We start from the raw sequence: 22,747 nt of genomic DNA, 5'->3' as shown, positions 1-22,747 counted from the left end.
ATTTCAGAGACATTGGTCACAAATGACATTTAAAAGAAATAAACACGGGCTTAAAAGATTACTACAGCCATCTCGGCCCCAGGAACCTAGTAGCGACGCCTAACACAACAGTCCTGCGGAGAGCGCCTGTCGGGTCTCAGCTCCGCCAGCAATGCCTGCCTCCCAGTTTCCCACACCCGAGCAGAGCAACACGAATCACCATTTCCAGGCACCACTCGAGGCTGCCAAGTCCACTGTCGCTTAATCTCGTTTTTAAATCCGGGTACAGATGAGGCTCTGTCGCCGCGGCGATGAGCCGGGCGGGGACAGCGGGAGGGATGCGAAGGCCGTGGCTCGGAAGGGAGCGCGGAGGACCTCGAGGCTCAGGGCGGCGGGCGAGTCCCCAGAGCAAGTGCGGAAAGCCCAGAATGCGAGGCGGAGGGCCCCGAGGGGCGCGGGGCGCCGCCGGCTCAGACAAAGAACCGCGCCACCGCCGTCCCTACCGCCCCTCTCCTTGCCTCGCGCGGCTTCCAGAAAGAGGGGAGTCCGAGGCCCTAAGGGACTGGCCTGCCCTTTTTTTGGACCGCAGGGCTGTAGGTTTCCTTTCCTTGTGCCTTCGCGGGTTTAGCCGCACCGACAGCGCCCCTCCCCGCGCAGCTGGCCGCTAGCCTGGGCGTGGGCCCAGGGCTCCCGGGAGGCGTGCGCCCCGCGCCGCGCGAGGTGCTGCCGAGGGAGGCCGGGAGGGCGGGGGCCGGGCGGGCGCGCGCGGGGAGGCGCGTGGGGGCGGGGGAGCGGCCGGGACACGTGTGGCGGCGGCGGCGGCGGCGGCGAAGGCGGCGGGGTGTGGGGGGGAGGGATTCGGCGCCCGGGGCTTTAAGAAGGTGTGGAGCGAGGCGGGCGCTTTCCCAGGCCTGGCCGAGGGGCGTCGCGCAGAGGCGGCAGCGGCGCATAGAGGCGGCGGACAACGCGCTCCCGGCGTCCGCAGTCCAGGTCCCGCGTTCCCGCGGCCCAAAGTAACTTTGGGAGCCACCGTCTCCCGCGAACTTGCCGGCGGGGCTCGGCTCTCGAAGCAGCTCTGCTCCCGCCCGCCTTCTTCTCGCCCTCCGTCCGCCTTGGCTGCTCCGTCTCGGCGTCTCCAAAACTGAATGAGAGAGCGGCGCGCGGGGCGCGCGGCGGCGGCATGGAGCGCAGTTGCTGGGCGCCGCGGACTTTCCTCCTGGCAGTGTGGCTGGGGGCCATGCTGAGGGCGCGCGCCGCGGTGGGCTTTTACCCCCGCTTCTCGCCCTTCTTTTTCCTGTGCACCCACCACGGGGAGCTGGACGGGGATGGGGAGCAGGGCGAGGTGCTCATTTCCCTGCACATTGCGGGCAACCCCACCTACTACGTACCGGGACAGGAATACCATGGTAGGTACCTCAGCATCTCCGCGCGCTCCGGTGCGCCCGCGAGCACAGCTTTTTATCCCCTTCTTCTTTCTTCCAAGGGGCCATTTCAGCAGGAACCATGACGGCCCCTACCCTAACGCTGCGCTCCGTCGGGGCAGAGAGAACAAAGTTAGTGGAGAATGGAGTCGCGAGTTGGCATTTATTCTCCACCTCTTGCACACTCCCCGAACACACCTCATAATGAGCTGGTGCTTGTGCTAAGCGCCAGAGAATTCAGGGGCTGGTGTCTTTCCCTTCATCCCCGTCCTCGCAGCTGCCACGTTGAGCGAACCTGCGCATCCTGTTTTCTTAACCCAGTCCTTGAATATCAGACCTTTGTCCTGCCCTAGGCCCCCCTGGTGGGTCCCCGGGGTGCGGTGAGGCTGTCACTGGGCTGTGCAGAAGGACCGGTGGCAGATTGAAGCGCTCCGGTCCGCGGCTGACCCGCGCCGCCCGCCTGCCCTCCACAAAGTTCCCGCTGCTCGCCAGCCGGGAGTCCCTCGCGTTCCACCCAGTGTCACACAGCCCTCCTGAAACGGAGCGCCGCTTCCAGCTCTTTATGCTTTTGAAGTGTCGTTTAAAATGTCAGTAATTGATGATTTTTCTGATTCCTCTTTTACTTTTAACACTGTGCTTCTTGTTAGCATTGTCTTTGTGATGTTTATTAATGACTGTCTTTTATCTGTACAGCTTTAATTTCCAGGTAGGGACTGCAAGCCACTTTTCATAAAGGATTTCCCCCCCTCCATCTTTTTTTTTTTTTAAAGGAATCATTGTGCAGTCCTTCATCAAGGTTAAACATTTTTGAAGAAGGAAAATTTAGCTCCCAGAAATAGAATTTTATTTAGTTCATGTATTTTTAAAAAATATTTAAGCTGTAAATTGGGTATGTGAAAAAAAAATAAAATATTGTCTGTATTTTCTGTATTCCTGGGAAACCTGAACATTTCACGTCTTAGGGGCTTTGTAAGTAGCGACAACCATTATTTAATTAGAATTTCACTACAAAAATATTTCTACCCAAAGAAATAGAAACTAAGCTCATGTCGTAGTTTCTGTCTCTAATAGACTGACAGGTGTGGACTTGGCAGAAGGTAATCCGCGGGGAGCTGGCATTTCAGATACACGTGCATATAAAAATTACACGAATCCGTAAGAGTTTTCTATTTTAAAAAGCCTTTCATCTCTGCTCTAAAATACTTAGCCTGAATAACTCCGTCTTAGAGGTTTAAAAAACAGTGCTTCTACAACTTTCTTGTGGCCTGGTGGCAGCCTCGTCTATGGAATTTTAGAATTAATTTTAGAAAATTAATTTTCTGTAACTAACGCCTTGTTTAATAAAAGTGCTTACTGCACTCTTTTCCCAAGAACCAACTGGTGATTTTTCTAAGGCCATGAGCCAGAATAATGGAACTCAGACCTAACCCAAAGACTGATTGATTGAACCTGTCCTCACTTGGCATGACCCCTAGTAAAAATGTCTGCCTGTTATTAGCTGTAAGAGTGGTAGGTCAGTCAGTGAGTAAAGGCTGGTCTAAAAGGTATGATTGTCAATATGTGATGAAAAAAATCATGCAATGACACAAACCCTTATTTTATTCCATATTCTTTGTTAAGTTACCAGTAATAAAAACACCAAAATATGCTGCAGTTGTTTTTGCTAAAAAGTTTGCAAATAAACCCAAGGCTAACTGTAATCATACCTTAAATATGAAAAGGAAAGTGTGATACAGAGTAAGAATAAGGTGTAAACTGCACATTGGACATGACTGTGGGGAGGGGAGTCCCAATTTCCACCTCTTCTCTGTCACCAGAAAAGGTGGAGACATTTATTATGTAAATTGAAAGGTCAAATTACTATAAGCTCTGAGAAGAATGTCAGATTTTTAAACTTCTGTTATATGTTTTGTCAAATTAGATTTTGGAACTAGCTGTAGCTACACGCCTTCAGTAATAGTTTTTCCTGCAAAATGTTCTACAGGTAGAATAAGTGTTTGAAATGAAATGATACTTACATAATGTCATTTTTTTCTTTTAGAAAATAATTTAAAAAATTAATTAGATAGCAACTGTAAGAATTGACTCACAAACAGGAAAACTTAACCTGATAGACAATTTTGATATGTGACAAAGATAGAAGGTCATTTGGCCGAAAAAAACTAAACTAAGAGATTGTGAAATGTTAGCTTGAGAATTCATTCTGAGCCTTCTAAATCTTTTCAGATGTAGCAGTTATGTTAGGAGAAAAGTGAGTCTTATCTCTGATTTCCATTGAGCTCAGCATTTGGGTGAAGAGCTGGTGGTTGTGTGTTTTTTTAACCCACACAAATGCATTGAGATAGAGGTGGTATGTACAGCAGCACCTAATCTAGATCATTGTAGATCTACAATGAGACTTGTAACAGTCTAGAATAAAAGTGTTTCAAAATTATAGGTCCTTATAGATAATATTTATTTACAGATTTCTATTAAAATCTTTGGCAAAAACAGATACAGTAAAGCAATACAGAATTGTCACGAATTTCCAACATTACAGAGTATATTCACCTATTTGCAGTTTTGGCAGCTCTATAAATAGTGCATGGTTATATCTAATAAGCTGTCATCTTGTAATGACATTGTTTCATTTGGTATTTCCATTTTCATCTTCCTGTATCTTTTAAACTCTGTTGTATGTGATGCTTTTGCTAGCACTCCATGAATATACCACAACATAGTAGCTCAGTAAAAGAGGCATTGACTGTATCAGTGTTGAATTAGAAAGGCCTCTGGGTTAGAACATTTTTTTCTAGAATTTCCTTTTGGGGCAACACAAGTCCTAAGATATGGTCAGTTTCCCCAATGTAGTTTCTAGGCTCCAACCTTAGAATTTTTTTTTTTGGTAGAAATTTGCAAATGATGGGAAATAGGAAATGGGAAACTAGGTGGTCCAGTTAGGTAGCCATTCTCTTTCCTAGCCACACCCAGTAATTCACTGCTTCTTCTAGACACCTGAGAAATGTGAAAGTTGAGTTGAAGTCTGCACCCTTCTCCCACATCCTCTTCCCCACCCATACCCTCTGGTATATATCTACCATTTCTGTTTGCAGTTTCTCTCCCTGTCCTCCAACCAATCTGCAGTGAATGTGACTTCAGTGTAAAATTCTCCCACTGTTTTACTTAGTACTCTAAAAAAATTGTTTTTTCCCTTTTTGCTTAAAATAACTTTAGTGTCGCTGTGAAGACAGATAATATATTTGGGAATAGAGAGCCTTTTAGATTCCCTTGAATTCCTATCAGTCAGGACCTGCCCATTCACAATCAAAACATCCTATAGGAAAGCCAAGCATAGAGGTAAATGACTCTACCCAGTTTAAACATTGGTGAGAATATCTAAATGGATTAGAATCCCATTACTATAGCAGCTTGAAGTGGGAGAAGTACTTCATTAACAGTGAGAAGTAGCCCTGAAATACTGACTGAAGGAAAAACAAAAAACAACAATTCTCTGCTTAAGCAGAACTGAATTGGTGATATGGTAGCATGGGATTAAAAAGGGGATTTAATTGTATTTTGTAAATCCATCACTGTCAGTAGTTCTTTCATTCTACACTTCTATCATTTTTTGAGTGATGTTTTGGAGAAGACAGGAAAATCAACATCATATTGCTAAAACTGAACATTTCCCTTCAAAAAAAAAGATAAAGTATGTAGGGCATTTATTGCAACAGTCACACTTGGATACATGTGTTTCCGAAATCAGCTGGTTGCTATTTAAAAATCACTGCTAAAAGGAAGAGCAACATAGTAACTTTTCACATACAGGAGTAACATATATGTCAGACTTAATTTTTAAAAATACTTCAAATTTATTTCCTTTCAAAGGAATGATTTTCTTACCTGAATTACAGTCATTTGCTATTGCTGAAGTAACTGTTGTCGACCAGGTGTGTAGTTATTTATCCTGTAGATGTCTTAGATTCCAGAATCAGCATATTTAAACTGTTTAGAACCATTTGTCATATGTAATTTATAAGTGAAATGCAGCTGTGTTCTGCTTACATATGACTATGAAAATTAGGCATTTTAAGACATTTTGCTGTACTTGTCTTATATTTCATCTACTTTCTACAATTTATTCCAAACATATTTTACTGATGTGATTGAAACTGCTTCTCAAATAATATAAATCGTACCTCAAATAGCTTATATTCTCTGTATGTATTTCAGTTCTAATCTTGAACTAAAAATATCAGGTCTTTACATTCATAATTGAAAACAACACATGTAGGCAGAAATTTTTCCTTTATTCAAAATACTACATTATTAGATATTTAATTAGAGTAGCTCCTTCCAATTTTTGTGACTCTTTATTTTAAATTATTGTTTTAATTTTCATTTAAAAATGTTAAAGTTGGATCGTTGTACTATTATAATAATCATGAGTATTTTTATAGCACTATCTTGTTCCAATTTTTTTTATTTTTTGATGGATGTGTTAACAAGATTTTAAAGTCAATATTATTGACTTCCACATTTTCCATCAATTAATTTTATTCAAAAGAAAATATCTAAGTCTTTGATTTCTTTTTACCCTCTTGTGAATTGATCAACTTTATAAATTGATCTGGGAGCCTTATATCATCAATTACTTAGGAGTGGTTGCCTATTAATCCACAGTTGTTTTTTCTGATAATTTTAAGTGCTACTTTGAATACTTATAATTAATTATGTTAATTATGACTTTAATCTTCTCACATAGTTGATGATATGATAACCCTTTTGTTTTAAATACCTTTTATATTTGAAAAACTAAAGCATAATTTGAGTGACTAGTACTTTCTGAGCATTTGTGTTTTAAAAGATTTATACATGTACTCACAAAAATATAAAGTTCTTTATGTGCTATAGAAGTAGAAAAGGTGAATCACACCATACTCAGTAAAAAAAGAAGACAGTGCAGAGGTTGGAATGGGCAGGTTCACTGTGAACAGAGAGAAACGAGTTAATGTATATCTGAGTACTGACATAACACACATGAAAAGGGAAATACATTTATTTATTTTAGTTTCAAGAAGCATTAATCCATTCCCTTTACTTGATTTTAACCACATGATGTAATTTTGATCTCACCAATTTTAAACTATGTAATTTCAATCTTAAACTATGTAATTTCACTCTCGTCAACTTTAAATAAAAATTTTTTTAAACACATTTTCGGAAGTTGGGATTGAATTATCAAATATAAAGATCCTTTATGGCTGTTTAAAAGCACAGAGATAGTGTATTTCAGATATGTATTATAAAAAAGTACTTCTCATCCAAAATTAATATATGACTTCCTTACAAATATAATGGAATTAATTAGTAGTTTTTTGTACAACCAAACTTTTGTTAATTTAGCCAGTTCATAACTCAAACTTTCCTGTTACTAAATTGAGTATTTTTCATAGGTTGACAGTTACAATAATAACTAAAAATGTATGTGTTTAGATGGCAATCTAGGAAAGATACCAGTATATTGACATCATATTAATATATTTTATCAAATGGTATAATATGTTTCTACAACCCTATGTAAAATAACTTTAAAATACAGACCTATTTCAGCTGAATTCAAATTGCGAGAGATTGATTTTGTTAGACATAGAATTTGCCAGAGCAAAGACTAACAAATTCACAAATGGTCAGGTGGTGAACTAGAAGGCTGCTTCATTTACAATAAAAATTATACTGATCAAGATAAAGGGATTTGTTGGCTAGTGCATTCCATCTGTCTACCGTAGCAAGACTGAGAGGCATGAAGTGAGTATTAGTAGGTTATATAGAAGTATAAGGTTATATGATCTCAACAGCAGATCCCAAAATTTATGTTTGTTTGCCCAATTCATGTCAGCTGGTCTGGCTGGCATCTTTGTTCCTAGACAGTATTGGAAGAAGATTGTTCTGTTTGTAGACTCTATAATGCCTCATTTTGTGTCATACATCAATTATTATCTACCCAAATATCACTATAACCATCTACCCTTTTTGTTTTTTTGAGACAGGGTCTCATTAAGCAGTCCAAATTGGCCTGGAACTTGATATGTACCCAGGCTGGTCTTGAACTTGCAGTCTTCCTTCCACAGCCTCCTGAGTTGCTGGGATTACAGTCAGGTACCATACACTTCCCTTCCTTCCTGAATTTGTTCAGATCAACTTGTGTTCAGCTAAAAATACTCATATGCCAGGATCTCTGTTGTTCTTTGTAATTCAGTAATACGAAGTACCAGACTACTGGTTGTGGTCTTTGGGAAGTTCTTGATAAAACTGTCGAAGAATTTAAAAAACACTCAACAGGTGCTCACTTTACCCACTATCCATATCAATTTCTTCCAGCTAGGAGCTGATACAGCTATCTTGTAACCTTGAGGATAATGGCCACATATGAAGGACTGTGGATCAGAAATTTAGAGGGAGCCTGTGTCCTTATTTATATCCTTAGGCAGCTATACCCACCATAAAATAAAATTTGTATTTTTTTTGTATTGTAAGACGTTAACATCTTTTAGATCAGTTACACTTCTTGTTTCAAGCTCTGAATTGCTCTGGCCCCCTCATAAAATTACTTTTGATAAATTTGATGGAACTAAGATGTTTCCTAAGATACTTTAAAAAATATGTTTCAAAATATTTAAGATACAGCTACTCTGCAGGTTGCAAAGGTAGTGCATTTTATGCTAACTTTTTAACTTGTGCTTTGAGAAGGTAACCTATGCCTGATCTCCATTTCTAGTTTCTTATATATTGACAATTTATGCTTGCTAGTTTCCTTCAGTGAACTATTTCCTGACACTCCTCTCTAAAATGCAGTATCACCATATGTAAATCCTGTTGACATTTAAAACAAGTAGATGGTTGACAGGGTTGCAAATGTGAGCTCTGCCCCAACCTTAACCTTGTTTGTTATGGCTGGCTCAGCCTCTGGGACCAAATCCAAGCTTGTCATTTGTCTTGTTTGTGCCATATTGACAGAGGAAACAGACGTCCCAATCTTACCTTCAATAACATGCAATCTTTTATTTAGTTTAGGCCACCTTTGCTGTGAACGTTGAGATTCCTATGATCATAGCTTTGGTTCTTTTCACACTTCCTTTTATTGCATAAACACTTCCTGAATTTTTATCCTGTAATAAAAAATGTTCTATGTCCAGTGGTTGTGATGGAGGAATATAAGGAAATCAGCTGGTTCTCAGCTCTTAGAAAAATTGAGTTTGCATTCCAATTCCTAGCACTGATTCTGTCTGAAAAAAAGGCTGCTCAAGGACTTCTGATTAATTAATTACAACAACAGTAACAATAGCAGAACCTAAAGTAGCACTCAGTGTGTTGGAGGCACTGGTCTAAATGCCTTACATATATTAATTCATTTAATTCTCACAAAAACCTCTTGAAGTAGGTACTTTTATATCCCTTTTATGAATGCAGAAACTGAGTCACAGAATGGTAAGAGTTTTGCCTAAGATTGTGAAGCTATTATGCAGGAGTTCTCAGTCCATTTTGTTCCAGAGTCCACAGTTTAATTCACTTAATTTTAGAAGTAGTGTTTATTTCAGGAAAGAGAAAATAATACATACTGAAAGAAAGTAAAAGCTAATTTTTTGTTTAAAATAAAAATTGCAAAATCAAACCAGAAAGCTGATATCCATTCACACAAAGCTGGAATTGCCTAAGTCTGTATTTCTTTGACTAGACATTACCTTCCAGATAAAGCACACAGGAAGATACCATGAAGAATATATTGGCTTACAGACTTAACATGCCTTCCAAATATGCTGACAAAAAAATTTATGAAGCACTGATTTAAAAAGTTTGTTTAACTTTATTTTTTAACATTTTGAGAATTTAATTTTTATTGAGATTTTATAGTCAGTAATATATATTTTTTGATGGTACTAGGGGTTGAACTCAGGGTCTTGTATTTGCTAGGCATGTACTCTATCATGTGAGCCACTCCAGCAGCCCAAGATTTTAAAGTCAATAGGAAGTTTGTTCTTAGCCTCACTTAAATAGAATCTGAATACAAGGGGAGAATTAAATATTTAGGTGGAGAAGGACATTTAAAATATTTCCATTGAAATTCATCTATTTGTAATATATTCCTTTCTTTAGGAAAATCACTTTGAGGGTTATCAGCCTGTGGAATTGAGTGATGTGACACACAATTATCAAAGTCTTTGGTAATAACCCAGAGCTTTCTGCAATCTCTTACCTGCCCACTACTCAAAATCCTGCTCATATAGTGATATCAAAACCAATGGAGTAGCATTCACTTTATACTTGACTTTGTAGAGTTATTTTTTCATACGTGGGTCAGATCTTTAAAAATCACTTTCTGTTGAGCTCATTTGAATGAGAAAGAAACAGAGCAACTGGTAAGCATCCTCTCTGGTCCTCATCTCCAAATAATTCACCATCTGCCATGGAGGACAGAGCTCAGCTCTAGACTTCGTGGCAACCAGGTGAGGAGTGAAACACTGGAGCTCGAAAGTGTCTAGTGACAAGAAGCAGGGTAGCTCTTGTCTCCTAGTGCCGTTAGTACATATGTGTTTCTCGATTGGTCACTGTTATAGTTTATTCCAAAGTTTGTCATCACATCTGGGCCAAGATCCAATCACCCCTGGTGGAAGCTAAATCAGAGGAAAGAGGGCAGATTCTGGCTGAGAGCTTCCCATTTGGAACCCAGGTTGGTTCTTAGAGGGCCTGAAGGTGGGCTCATGTTTTCCCTAGGAGAAATATTTGCCTCATTGGACTTTAACAACTCATGCAAATATTACAAAAGATGTATGAAAGTTCCACATTAGGTGTTTTCTTTTCTCAGGCCTGACAAACCAGATCATTTCTCTTTCTAGCATTCTTTGATGAATTGTGCTACATTGTAGCTCTAGTGGGTAAATCTGTGAGCCTCAAAGTAGGTGGCGTCGGAAGCAATAGTACTGCTTACCTGGTGATCTGACCTGATGCAGGTATTAACATTTTTAGAATATTTCTTTCAGATACAAATGGCTTATGCTAGACTGTTAACAGAAACTGAGGCAGATGCTTCCAAATAAGTTTTGAAATATTTTAAATATAGGAAGCTGTAATAAAGATTCAAAATTGGTATCACTAATGAGTACCTAACAGGTAGCTATCAGTATTCATTGAAACAAAATGTAAACACTCTAGAGATCAAACTCTTCACAATTGATAAAATAGCACTCATTGATGTAATCTGCATTGCTTGTATAAGTTTGTTCCAGCCAACCTATGCCAGTCATTCCCAGGCATTTCTATAGCAATGAACGACATGTAACAAACATGTAAGAATATGAAATCTTGAATGGGTTTCATGCTTGGTTGGTATCCTGTACAGACAGACATTGATGGAATACTAGTCAGCCCTTTTAAAAAAAGAATATCTTGTCATTTGTGACAAAATGGATTAACCTGGAGGAAGTTATGCCAAGTGAAAGAAGTAAGGCAAAAACAAATATTACATGATCTCATTTAAATGTGGAATCTAAAAATGTTGAACTCATAGAAGTAGAGTAGAATGATGGTTACCAGGGGCTGGGAGTGGGGCTGAGGTATGGTGGGAATATGTTAGTCAAAGGAGGTATAAGTTCAAGAGATCTATTGTATAGCATGGTTACTATAATTAATAACAATGTATTGCATACTTCCTATAAGACTTAAAAATCACCTAGGTGCCAGTGGCTCATGCCTGTAATCCTAGCTACTCAGGAGGCAGAGATCAGGAGGATCGTGGTTTGAAGCCAGCTTGGGCAAATAGTCTAAGAGACCCTATCTCAAAAAAACCCATCACAAAAAAGGACTGGTGGAGTGACTCAAGGTGTAGGTCTTGAGTTCAAGTTCCAGCACTGAAAAAAAAAAAAAGACTTAAAAATCTCAAGACCCGATGATGTGGAGCTCAATGGCAGGGTATTTGTATATCATGTGCAAGACTCGTAAATTTAATCCTCAGCTCTGAAAAAAAAATTCATTACTTTGATTAATTAAAATGAATAAATGTTTTCAGTAAATAAAAAGAATATTATGAAAGAAACATTTGCAATCAGAATGTAAGTTTGGCCTCTAAACTTTTTTAACTTCCCTTGGAAAATTTGAAGCTTTCAATTTGTGAAAAGTGAAAATTTGTGAGTTTTATTAACTACCCTAAGGCTGCATAGTTTGAAGAGGGGCAGGGTACTTACTTACCAGCAACAGAAGTCAATTCTGGCTAACTTGAGCAAAAGGAATTAATTAATAGATGGTGATAATAAGTTTGAAAGGAAAATTCATACATTCCACTTAGAATGATGCTAGGGTCTCAAGGAACAAGAATGGTCAACTGCTGGAGGCATCTCAGTGGTAGGAACCATTGGACAGCCTTTTCTGGTCACATGATTGAGATAAATCCTCTCCAACTCCTTTCCTTTCTTGTGTCATTGAATTCTATGCTCAAATTCCTAGGACCACAAATCTTAGTGAACTGCTTGGGGTATGGCAGAAATGTCCTCTTGTCATACATGTGGATCTAGCCTAAAAGTGACATCTCTGCTCTTGTGGTTTGTGAAAGTGTCTCATTCTCCTCTGAAAGTTGCCAGTGTAATATGTATGGATTGTCTGTTTTTGTACAAGGAGTCCAGATTCTCCATGATTCTGCCCGTTTCTCTTCACTTCAGACAACCAGGGATCTTGGATTTAACATCCTACCTGGGAAAATCAAAGATAAATGAGAGAGTACTTCCTCTGCCTTCAATGTCACTATAGAAAAACCATCCCTACAGTCACTAGAAAAATGTCAAAATGCTTCTGTTAGTCAGCTTACCAGGGCCTAAGCAGAACTTGTCACAGTGGATCAGTCCCTCTTCCATGACACACTTTCATCAGTTGGCTTCTGAGATTTCATGCTCTCTGTCTTTCTTCCTGCTTCCCTGACTGTTGCTTCTCAGCCTCTTTTGCTGTTTCTGTCTCTTCTCCCTGATTCTGTACCTGGGTATCCAGGACTCTCTTTTCTCCTTTTCATCTACCTTTTCTCCCTAGAGAGGTTATCCATTCCAATGCTTTAAGCATGTGCTGGTGACTTTCAAACAACTCTGTCTTATGCCTACCATGTCTTACTGCCTGCTTGTTATTTCCACTTGTCCATCTATGGGAACTTCTAGTCTCCCTTTACCATGACATCCCTATACTAGAGTCTCCCCAACTCTGTTAATGCCAGCTCAGTCTCTGTAACTGTCCCGTGTCCAAATCATTTTTCTGTAATGCCTTACATCTAATCTGTCACTAAGTCTTGTCGGCTCTGTGTTAAAACACCTAGAGTTTGCCCTTGCCACAGTCACTTCTCATCTGGATACTACAGCAGGCTCCTCATCAATTTCCTTCAGTACTGTGGCTCTTTCATTTTAGTCTTGAAACAGTAAGTCGGGTGATCTGGTTAGAGCCAGGATTGTGTCACTTCTCTTCTATATACTCAAGGTAACCATTCTACCAATTTCTCTGAAACAGACCTGATCCTCCTATGCTTTCCCATTTTTACCAACAAAGCGGAGAGAATTTGAATAACAAGTCACATAGTAATTTTATCTATATCTTTTGTTTCTTCCTATTTCTTTTTGAGAAAAATATAATGTCCTTGGCATTACAAGCTCTATAGTGCTTGGCTCCTCTGTTCCTTTTCTGACCTTACAACTTACTACTTTCCTCTTACTCCCATGTTCTTCAAATACAGTAGGGGCTCAGTCCCATCTCAGGGTCTTTGCACTTTCAATTCCCATGTTAGCATCCTCTTCCTTACATAACCTCATGTTTGTTCTCATCCTGATTCAGGTCATACTCAAATGTTATCCTAAGGAGGCCTTCTCTGACCACTCTGTAATGCTATGGTCTTCTATCTCCCCAGTGCCCGAATTTTAGTTGATTGCTTCATTGTTCTTCATAAAGTGCCTGGCACTTACTTAAGCATTTTTATTTAGTGAATCAGTGAACAAAAATAGCACTCAGATTCCCTGCTATAGTTATGATTATCTGAAAGTGATTAATTGAAAAGTAAAGTAATCAAGAGGATCATTTATTTTATATTTTTTGCAAACTATTTTTTTTCTTTTATTTATATGTGCATACAATGTTTGGGTCATTTCTTCCTCCTTCCCCCCGCCCCCTCCCTTACTCCCCACCCCCTCGCTACCAGGCAGAAACTAATTTGCCTTTATCTCTAATTTTGTTGAAGAGAGAGTATAAGCAATAATAGGAAGGACCAAGGGTTTTTGCTAGTTGAGATAAAGATAGCTATACAGGGAGCTGACTTACATTGCTTTCCTGTGCATGTGTGTTACCTTCTAAATTAATTTTCTCGAGCTAACCTTTTCTCTAGTTCCTGGTTCCCTTCTCCTATTGGCCTCTGTTGCTTTAAAGTATCTGCATTAGTTTCTCTGCATTGAAGGGAACAAATGCTATCTAGTTTTTTGGGTGTCTTACCTAAGAGGATCATTTATAAAGAATTTGTGAGCTCAGCTTCTAAGTTTTGGCTTTTTGAATGTGTGATAACAGTGGGCTTTTTGGTAGTACTTGGGTTTGAACTCAGGGCTTCACACTTGCTTATTAAACTGCCACTTGAGCTATGTTCTAGCCTTTTTGCTCTGGTTTTTTTTTTTTTTTTTTTTTTGGAAATAGCATCTTGATTTTTTTTGCCCAGGTTGACCTGGAGTGTGAACCTACATTTCCTGCTGTCCCTGGGATAACAGGTACATGTCACCATACCTAGCTTTTTCTGTTGAGGTAGGGTTTTGTGAACTTTTTAACCTGGGCTGGCCTAGAACTATGATCCTCCTGATCTTAGCCTCCTGCATAGATGGAATGACAGGTGGGCACTATCACACCCAGCTGTTCATTGAGATGGGGTCTTTAGAACTTTTTGTTCAGGCTGGCCTACCAGTGTTAAGCTGATAACAATTTTTGTTTTTTTTAGAAAATCTGAAAACCATATTTCTATTTTCTCATCCTCCAAACTTACAAAATTCTCATGACTTCTGTGAGACAGTGTGAAGCTATTTATAGTGGTGTGTCGGATTGGCTTTACTTTAACTATATGTTAGCTATCCAAAAAAAGTTCTCATAGCAATTAGTGACTGCAATTATTAATAGAAACTATAATAGGTTTTAAGTTCTTATTCCCAGAAGCTTCTCTGTGCTGTACCATAAATACATTTGAAGCAATCTTAATGAATGGGTAGCTAGGTTATATTTAAATTTTCATCTGAATGGGAATAAATAATGAGAAGGACAGACTAAAATAGCTTGGCTCCAGACTCAATAGATATGTAATAACCTTATAGAAAATACATAAAAATGGAAACTAAAAAAATTCTCCAAAGAATTCATCTTCTAAAAGAAATCTACTTGAGCAGTGATGAGTGTCTGGAGGGAACAGAAGCTAAGAATTTTGGATCTTCATTAAATTTTCTTTACTGTTAAATTGAGAGAATCAGAGGTTCCCAAATTGTGGATATCACCATGAATATTTCCAGGAGTTGTTAGTGAGAATCACTCAAATTTTGTGGATAAGAAAGAAAAAAAAACTCCAACTCTTACTTATAACATATTTAGATACTTTAAATTTATGAGCCTTTGAAATCAGAGGAGATGTAACTCTTAGGGATTTGTGTTAGTTGATGGCACATGAGCTCAGAAAATGAACTGGTGGAGAGTTCATTTCCAGGCCTTGCACTTTTAAGCTGTGCGGGCTAGGGCCACTGACTTCTCCTCTCTGTGTCTCAAGCTATGTGGTCTTGGACCAGTAACCTTTGCCTTACCTGTTAAATTCTTTTTTGGCAATACTGGGCTTGAACTCAGGGCCTCCACCTTGATCTTGAGTCACTCCACCAGCCCTTTTTTATGATGGATTTTTTTCAAAATAGGATCTTGTGAACTATTTGCCTGGGCTGGCTTTGAACTGCAATCCTCCTCATCTCTGCCTCCTGGGTTGATAGGATTATAAGCATGAGCCACTGGCACCTGGCTTGTTAAATTCTTTTGTTGTTCAGTTTTAAGGTTACTCTTTTCAGTATTGATTTGAAAACTCTTTAATAATGTTAGTAATCCTTTGTGATATATTTTATATGTATTTTCCCTTTATTTTTATGCAATATTCATCTATTCTTTAACATAGAAGCAGTATGACACAGGGTTTAGTAGTATGATCTTTGGAATCAGACATGCCTGGATTCTAGTATTGGGCCTGCTGCTTTTTTTTTCTCTCTTTGATAGTCCATTCACATTCTTCATGGTAGTTATATTCTTTATTTTTTTTGGTGGGACTAGAGTTTAAACTCAGGGCTTTGCCCTTGCAAAACAGGCACTCAAAAACAGGCACTCTACCAGTTGAGCCACATTTCTAGTCCATTTTGCTTTGGTTATTTTAGAGATGGGGTCTCGTGAACTATTTGCCCAGACTGGCCTCAAACTGTGATCTTCCCAGTCTCAGCCACCCAAGTAGGTAGGATTACAGGCACGAACCACCAGCACCCAGCTTCCTGGTAGTTATATGCTATAAAATCTCCATGAACACTGAATTAGTAAATACTGAACTACTCCTAGAGGAAATGTGGCATTAGGTTCTGAGAGCCTCCGGTTACAGTTTCATTAGCTGATCAATACATAACTTTGTTTTTGTGTACTTTTTTTTAAAAAAAGATACCTTATAAGTACATTGTTGACTTACTAACATTGAACTCATGGCTGCCAGCAGATAACTCGCACCTGAATGTTTTGTCTCTGTAAGGTATACGACAGCCTTCTTGTACTTAGGAACTAGACAGAAGTTCAGCACTTCCTTGGAAGCCATTACACAGTGAAATCATCAAAAGTGCACAAAATGCGAAAGAAAAAAATATTGTAAATAGCCTTGTTTGACCTCAGCTGAGAATGGATGTGCTAGGACACTCAATTTTTTTTTTTTTTTTTGCAGCTCTTTCTGCACAAGTTCACAAGTGACTGCAAAAGCTCCTGATTGTTGGTCTTAGAGTTTTAAGTTATAAATAAACCACAAACAAGAAAATGATTAATGAAGATGGACTGTACATCCTGGTGTGAAAGTTGTTTAGTCCAAACCTCATTTCTTTAGAATGACTTACCCTCTCTTTAATTCTCCTTTGTTTACCTGTAAAATGAAGACTTCCTTCACAGTGACATGATAATAAATGAGATCATGTGTACTTGGAATGTAGGAAGGTAGCTTTGGTATTGTGTGGTTTCTGTGTTGTACACGAAAAAGTTTCCTGAGACTTCAGATTACAAAAACATATCCTTTTCCCTAATACTTTTATTTTTATAACTCAAATTCATTTAAAACATTATGTCTAAGAAAAGTGATACTGATTCAATCGCCCCCCCGCCAGTATGTTCTGTGGGTTTCCCAGTGGCATTTTTGAATAGAATATTTTTTCTCCCTCTAATCTTTCTTTTTTCTTTTTTTTTTTTTTTGTGGTGCTGGGAGATCAAACCAAGGCCTCACAGATGTTAAGCAAGCACTCTACCACTGAGCCACACCCTCATCCCTTCCTCTATTTCTAACTATTCTGTAGTACCATCAACCATTTCCAATGTATAGAAATGTTATTTTTACATTTGTATTTTGATGTCTTATTGAACTCTCTGAATGTTTTTACAGATAAATTTTGGGGTTGGTTCTCTTCCATCTGCAGGTAGCATTTTTATGACATTTGAAACAAATAGGGCAGGATAGAGGAAAAGGGCAAATAGAGGAAAAAGGCCACAACAACTTAATTTTGCATCTTGCTGAATAAAATTTGTTTCTAAATAGGTCATTTGGACATGAAATTTTAGAATACCTTTATTGGAGAAATTTTCAAAAATAATCTTAAAAAGCATCTTATGATTGCAAATCCCTCCATTTTATGAATGGAAAAATAAGAAAGGAATAGAAACATCAGGTCTGATAAAACAGCAGCATTAATTGAGCATTTGCTGTGTGCTGAGCTTTTCTCTAAACCCTTTGTGGAATTAACTTATTATTTATTCTAAGGAGAACCTTTTGAGGTAGATGTTAGTATTAATCCCATTTTACAACTAGATAATGGAGGCACAGAGATATTGTGATAATTTATCAAGTTAAATAGGTTTTTCTTTCTCTTCAGCCTGAAATTTTAATTGAATTTGGTTCTTATTGATTTTTTTAATATATCAACAAAACCATGACAACTAATATCAAATTCTCTTAAATGTTACAAAGTTTACCCATAATTTTTTGATGCTGTTAGGCAGAAAGTACAAATTTGACATCATTTAGCATTTTGGGATGATTTAAAGATGTCTTCTGATGGATTCTGTTTCTGTCTTTTCAAACTGAATCGTAATAATCTAGTATCTCTTATTTCTATTTGCAAATGAATTTCAAAAGTAGCTTAGTGAAAAGAATTACTAGATAGATTGTATTTGAAAGAGGAAGCAGTGTTATCTTTTGCCTTATTGAATATTTCTCTGAGATTTCATTTCTTCTCCTTTGTGTTTACTTTCCTTTAAGCTTTTATCGGTCCTCTCTTCACTATATATTTAATTTTAAATAATTCTCCAGCTTTTCCTTTTTTTCCATCTTGATAAAACATGCAATGTTGAAGTGACCACATTAGGAGTGAAAACACATGCTTCAGAAACTTTGTCCAGACCATCCTATGAAAATAGGCATAGGCCACTTAAAATATCAAGTCTAAACATAAGGGAGGCTCTTCCAACATAGAGTAATCAAAGATGGTTTGGAAAAAGTCCTCAAAGCTTAGAATTCTAATAGAAGAAAGGAGAGGAAATGGTACTTTAGACCTGAGGCATGTCAAAAGCAAAGGGTGTCTGTACAGACAAGTGGGGAAGGTTTAATGACAAGTGAGCAGAAGAGCCTCCAGTGAGTTGAAGACAGTTTAGGAGGAATACAAAGGATATGGCTGACTCAAGCAGGTTGGGTCTGATAATACAGCTTTAAGCATAGCTTAAGAATTTCTCCTTTCGTCTGTGGGCAGCAGAAGCCACTGAGAGTTTTATCAGCTGAGAAGTTGTATCTTTGAAGCCTGTTTTTAATTTCTAGCTGGGCAGTCTCTTCAATCCTAACTGAAGAAGAAGCCCTTTCATCTGAGGGAGGCTGGTAGGTACCCAGCTTTGCAGTCGCTTGGGAAAGTGTGGACAGTGGCCTAAGTCAGCTGGTAATCAGTAAATTAGAAGTTGCCAACTCCTTCCCTCCCCATGTCCATGGGAAGTGTTTTATTTTCTTGTGAGGCTGTGTGGCATGGACTGGCATGTACAGACCTAAGGAAGGAAAATTAGGGTCACTGGTAAGGGGAGGCAGTCTGGTTGCATGTGGGCTTTGCATTTGGTTCAGGTTTGATAGAATGCTGCCTCTGCCACCACAAACCTGCTTCCCTATCTGTAATAACAGCTCCCATCTCTTAGTCAGCGCGTGTGAAGGGCCTAACCTGTTATCTGACACGTAGGAAATGTTCAATAAATATTAGCTACTTACTAGAGCATTGGTAATGAGGATGGCTTTGGTCCTCACAGGGAGGTTGGGCAGGGCTTGGCTAATTGGATATAGGGACAAAACAGAAGAAGGTAGAATTATCAATGAACCCAGCACGGAATTAATGAAGCAATGGTAGAAACAGTGGCAGTTTGCAGGAGTGCAAATTCCTGTGTAAAACTGCGGACTGATTTGGTTTATTATTTTCCTTCAGGGGAAAGATGTGTAGGTTACTCTGGGAAAACCAGTGTTAAAAATGGGCAATGTGTTGGTTTGTTCATTTAATGCCTGTATTTGGAAAAATAGAGGAAATTTGGTTGCCTGGCTACTGGTACATTTACAGCTTCCAGGACTAGTTTCTGGTACTCTTATCTCTAATCTGAGCCATTCAGCTAGGTATTACGCAACAGAATCACATGCATTTTTTCATGTCATATATCCTTATTGTCTGTCACATTCTTTGTGCAAAAAAAAAGTCCTTTGTGCAATAAGTCCTAAGTGTAAGATTTTGATGTGGTAGGTATAACTGAAGTGTTAGGAATAGGAAAAGAACCAAGAATATTGGCATAGATTAGGAAAGTTCTTAAAAAATCATTATTTAAGTAGTTTGAAATTTTAATTTTGGGGGTATAAAGTAAAATCTTTCCCAAATATTGAATACTGTTGACATAAGTGATCTAGATTTCTAGATTTATATGAAATAAAGGACTTTGCTGTGCTGGCAGAGAGAGAAACGATTTGGGAGTTGAATTGATCCAAGCAGGTAATCAGGGAAATATGCAAATAAATTTGTTATCATTGCCACTAAGACAACACTAATTTTTATGCCCAAATGAATTGTTTAGACTCCTAGCTTCTAAGATATGAAGGGACCGAGAATGAAAATATGTGACAGTCTTTACAAAAATATAAACACAGTGGTGTCATTATATTGCTTCCATTCAAATACACAATTTTATGACTATAATGCTATATTCAATTTTATTTATTTAAATTATCATTTTAAAAGGCCACACTATAATGTATTTTCTACCAAGTATGTTGATGAAATTGCTCAAGGCAATCATTTCCTTCTTGTAGACAAAGGCACTTCATTGAGTTAGAGTTCTGAGTTCTTTCCAGCATTTATTCTGATGTACTAATTTATTCTATTTATTTAATGTACTTTGTGCTCTGTAGCCTAGGAATATACTTATAAATACCAGTTTAAAAATACCTATCATTTTGATTCAAAAATAGATGTCATAAAGCTGCAAGTTTGAAAAATCTCGGCCCCAAGGTCTATGAGAGAAATAAAGGTTCTCTGGTCATGAATTTAAAAATCACAGCAAATTCACATGAAAATGTGTTTTTAATAACATTTCTATTTATAGTAATAGTTTGCTTTTTTACAGTGCTTTGCAGTTTCTGGATTGCTTCATTTAAATTATTTTATTTGTTTGTCACAATAAATCTGCAAGGTAGCATTATTAGCTCTATTTTTGAGATCACAAAACAAATTCACAAAGAGGGTGTAACTTGTCTAAAGTTCATCTGCCTGTAACTGCTAGGGCTGGCATGTATGCCCTGGTCTCTGGCTTCAAGTCTCTGATTGTATCTTCATGGCCACAGACATTTCCAAGTGGCCTCATTTCAGTATTACTCTTCCAGTAATCCCATTTTACAGAGGATTAAGTGAATTAAAGTATTTGAGAATCCCTTGGGAAATGTAAAGTGGTACCTATGCATAAAGATATCATATAAACATTATTCTGGTGAGTTTAGCCTGGCCCAAAAGACCAAAAGTCGTATGTTCTCCCTCATATGCGGACATTAGATCAAGGGCAAACACAACAAGGGGATTGGACTTTGAGCACATGATAAAAGTGAGAGCACACAAGGGAGGGGTGAGGATAGGTAAGACACCTAAAAAACCAGATAGCATTTGTTGCCCTCAACACAGAGAAACTAAAGCAGATACCTTAAATGCAACTGAGGCCAATAGGAGAAGCGGACCAGGAACTAGAGAAAAGGTTAGATCAAGAAAAATTAACCTAGAAGGTAACACACATGCCCAGGAAATCAATGTGAGTCAACTCCCTGAATAGCTATCCTTATCTCAACTAGCAAAAACCCTTGGTCCTTCCTATTATTGCTTATACTTTCTCTTCAACAAAATTAGAGATAAGGGCAAAATGGTTTCTGCCAGGTTTTGAGGGGGTGAGGGGGAGAGGAAGGGGACAAGGGGGTGAGTAAGGGAGGGGGTGGGGGGAGGGGGCAGAAATGACCCAAACATTGTATGTACATATGAATTAAAAAAAAAGATGAATGAAATAGCAAAAGTTAAGTGCCATATGTCAGAGATTTTTATTTTTATTTTGGAATCATAAAAAGGGAAAAGCAAATTCAAATTTTCTAATGCCTTTGCACAGGCCAAATTTCACAATTATTTAAGTAATTTATTTAGCAGATTCTTAGAAGTGACAACTGGAAATTCTAGATTTTGCCCTAACTGAGCCACCTGTTCAGCATTTGAGACATCAAGTGCTGGTGGTTCACCTGGGAAATCCTATTAAGATCCTCTTCCTGCAAACCATGGTCTAGAAGAATGAAATGGCTTGTCCCTCAAGTTGGTTGTAATTCATCTTGTCATTTTTGGACAATTATTTAGGAAGTTAATTAATGGTTTATGTATTTTGATTGATATTTGAAATCTTGAAAGTTGTACTCCAGTCTCTTCTGCATCTCTTTTTGAGTAGCATAAAAAAATCAGCTCTAGAACTAAGGAATACCTCGATGCTTCTTGGTTACTAATAGTTAAACTTTGAGTCCTGTATCTACAACTTACAATGTTAGTGTAGTCTTGCATGGCAGATGATTTAACTTGTCCAAACTCTAGTTTTCCTCATCTGAAAAGGGATATATTAATACTGACTTGGCAAGGTTATTTTTTCCTTTCCTTTTCTTTGAAATGTTATAAAATATTTCAAACATAAAGAAAACGAAAAGAATGCTTTAACACCCATGCATATGCCACTCAGATTAACAAATACCATTATTTGCTATACTTTTTCAGATTTTTAAAAGAAATTAAAGAGATATATGCAAAAGTTCCTTTGTTCCCCAACACAGTGCTTCTCCCACCCACAGCCTACCTACAAGTCTGTGTAGAGAAAGTCAGCATCCTGAAGTGTGTTTATATCCACAAGGATATTTTGATGATGAAAGAGATTGGGAATTAAAAATTTTAAATATGGGGGGATTAAATCTTTCTCTTACCTTAGAGGGCTACATAAGATTACATATGTGAAAATGCTTTGTAATCTGTAAAGCAATACAGAAATACAGGGTAGTGTTGTTATTATCTAGATTTTAAGTCTGTCTGGTGATTGCAACAGGTTGTTTAGAAAAGGCTGGGGAGGTGGGGAGGAGGAGATGGGAAGAGGACCTGGGAGTGGGAGAAAGAGGCAAGAGGGTCAGTCTTGTCTGAGGCAGCCTGGTCTCTTAGGATGTCTGTAAAGACAACCCTGGCTTTTTGCTGAACTCTTTCTCAACCCTGTAACTTAGGGTACTATGTTTGTAGGCAGTGTAAATGAAATTGTATGTTATTGTTAGTTTTACCCTATTTTCATAGGCACATTCCAAGTATTTTTTACCAGCTAAAGTTAATCACAATAATCTTTATTATAAAATGAAGTCATAAATTCTTAATTTGCTTTAAAAAATCTTTCTGATTAGATTAACAGTTTAAAAATGTATTCTGGGAATTTCAGGCAAATTGTTGTCACACTGTGTTTGCTAATAGCGGATTCATGAATTCATTAGTCTGTTATACAGGTTA

The 22,747-nt window shown here is 38.3% G+C and overlaps 1 protein-coding gene across 2 annotated transcripts in view; it reads left to right on the top strand.

Moving 5' to 3' along the window:
• The first annotated feature begins 883 nt into the window (after positions 1-883).
• The window catches only part of Reln (reelin), a 450,273-nt gene continuing 428,409 nt past the window's right edge, over positions 884-22,747 (top strand). For both annotated transcript variants that reach the window (XR_012445193.1, XM_074064926.1), the window contains exon 1: positions 884-1,385. Coding sequence is in view for 1 of the 2 variants with exons in the window: in XM_074064926.1 (XP_073921027.1) it covers positions 1,160-1,385 (226 nt within the window). In the remaining variant the exon portion in view is untranslated. The remainder of the gene's footprint in view (positions 1,386-22,747) is intronic.

The sequence above is a fragment of the Castor canadensis genome, chromosome 2 (genome assembly GCF_047511655.1).
Source record: "Castor canadensis chromosome 2, mCasCan1.hap1v2, whole genome shotgun sequence".
In the NCBI taxonomy this organism is placed as follows: Eukaryota; Metazoa; Chordata; class Mammalia; order Rodentia; family Castoridae; genus Castor; species Castor canadensis.
Note: the sequence above shows the minus strand (reverse complement) of the source record. Positions and strands in the feature narration are given on the sequence as shown.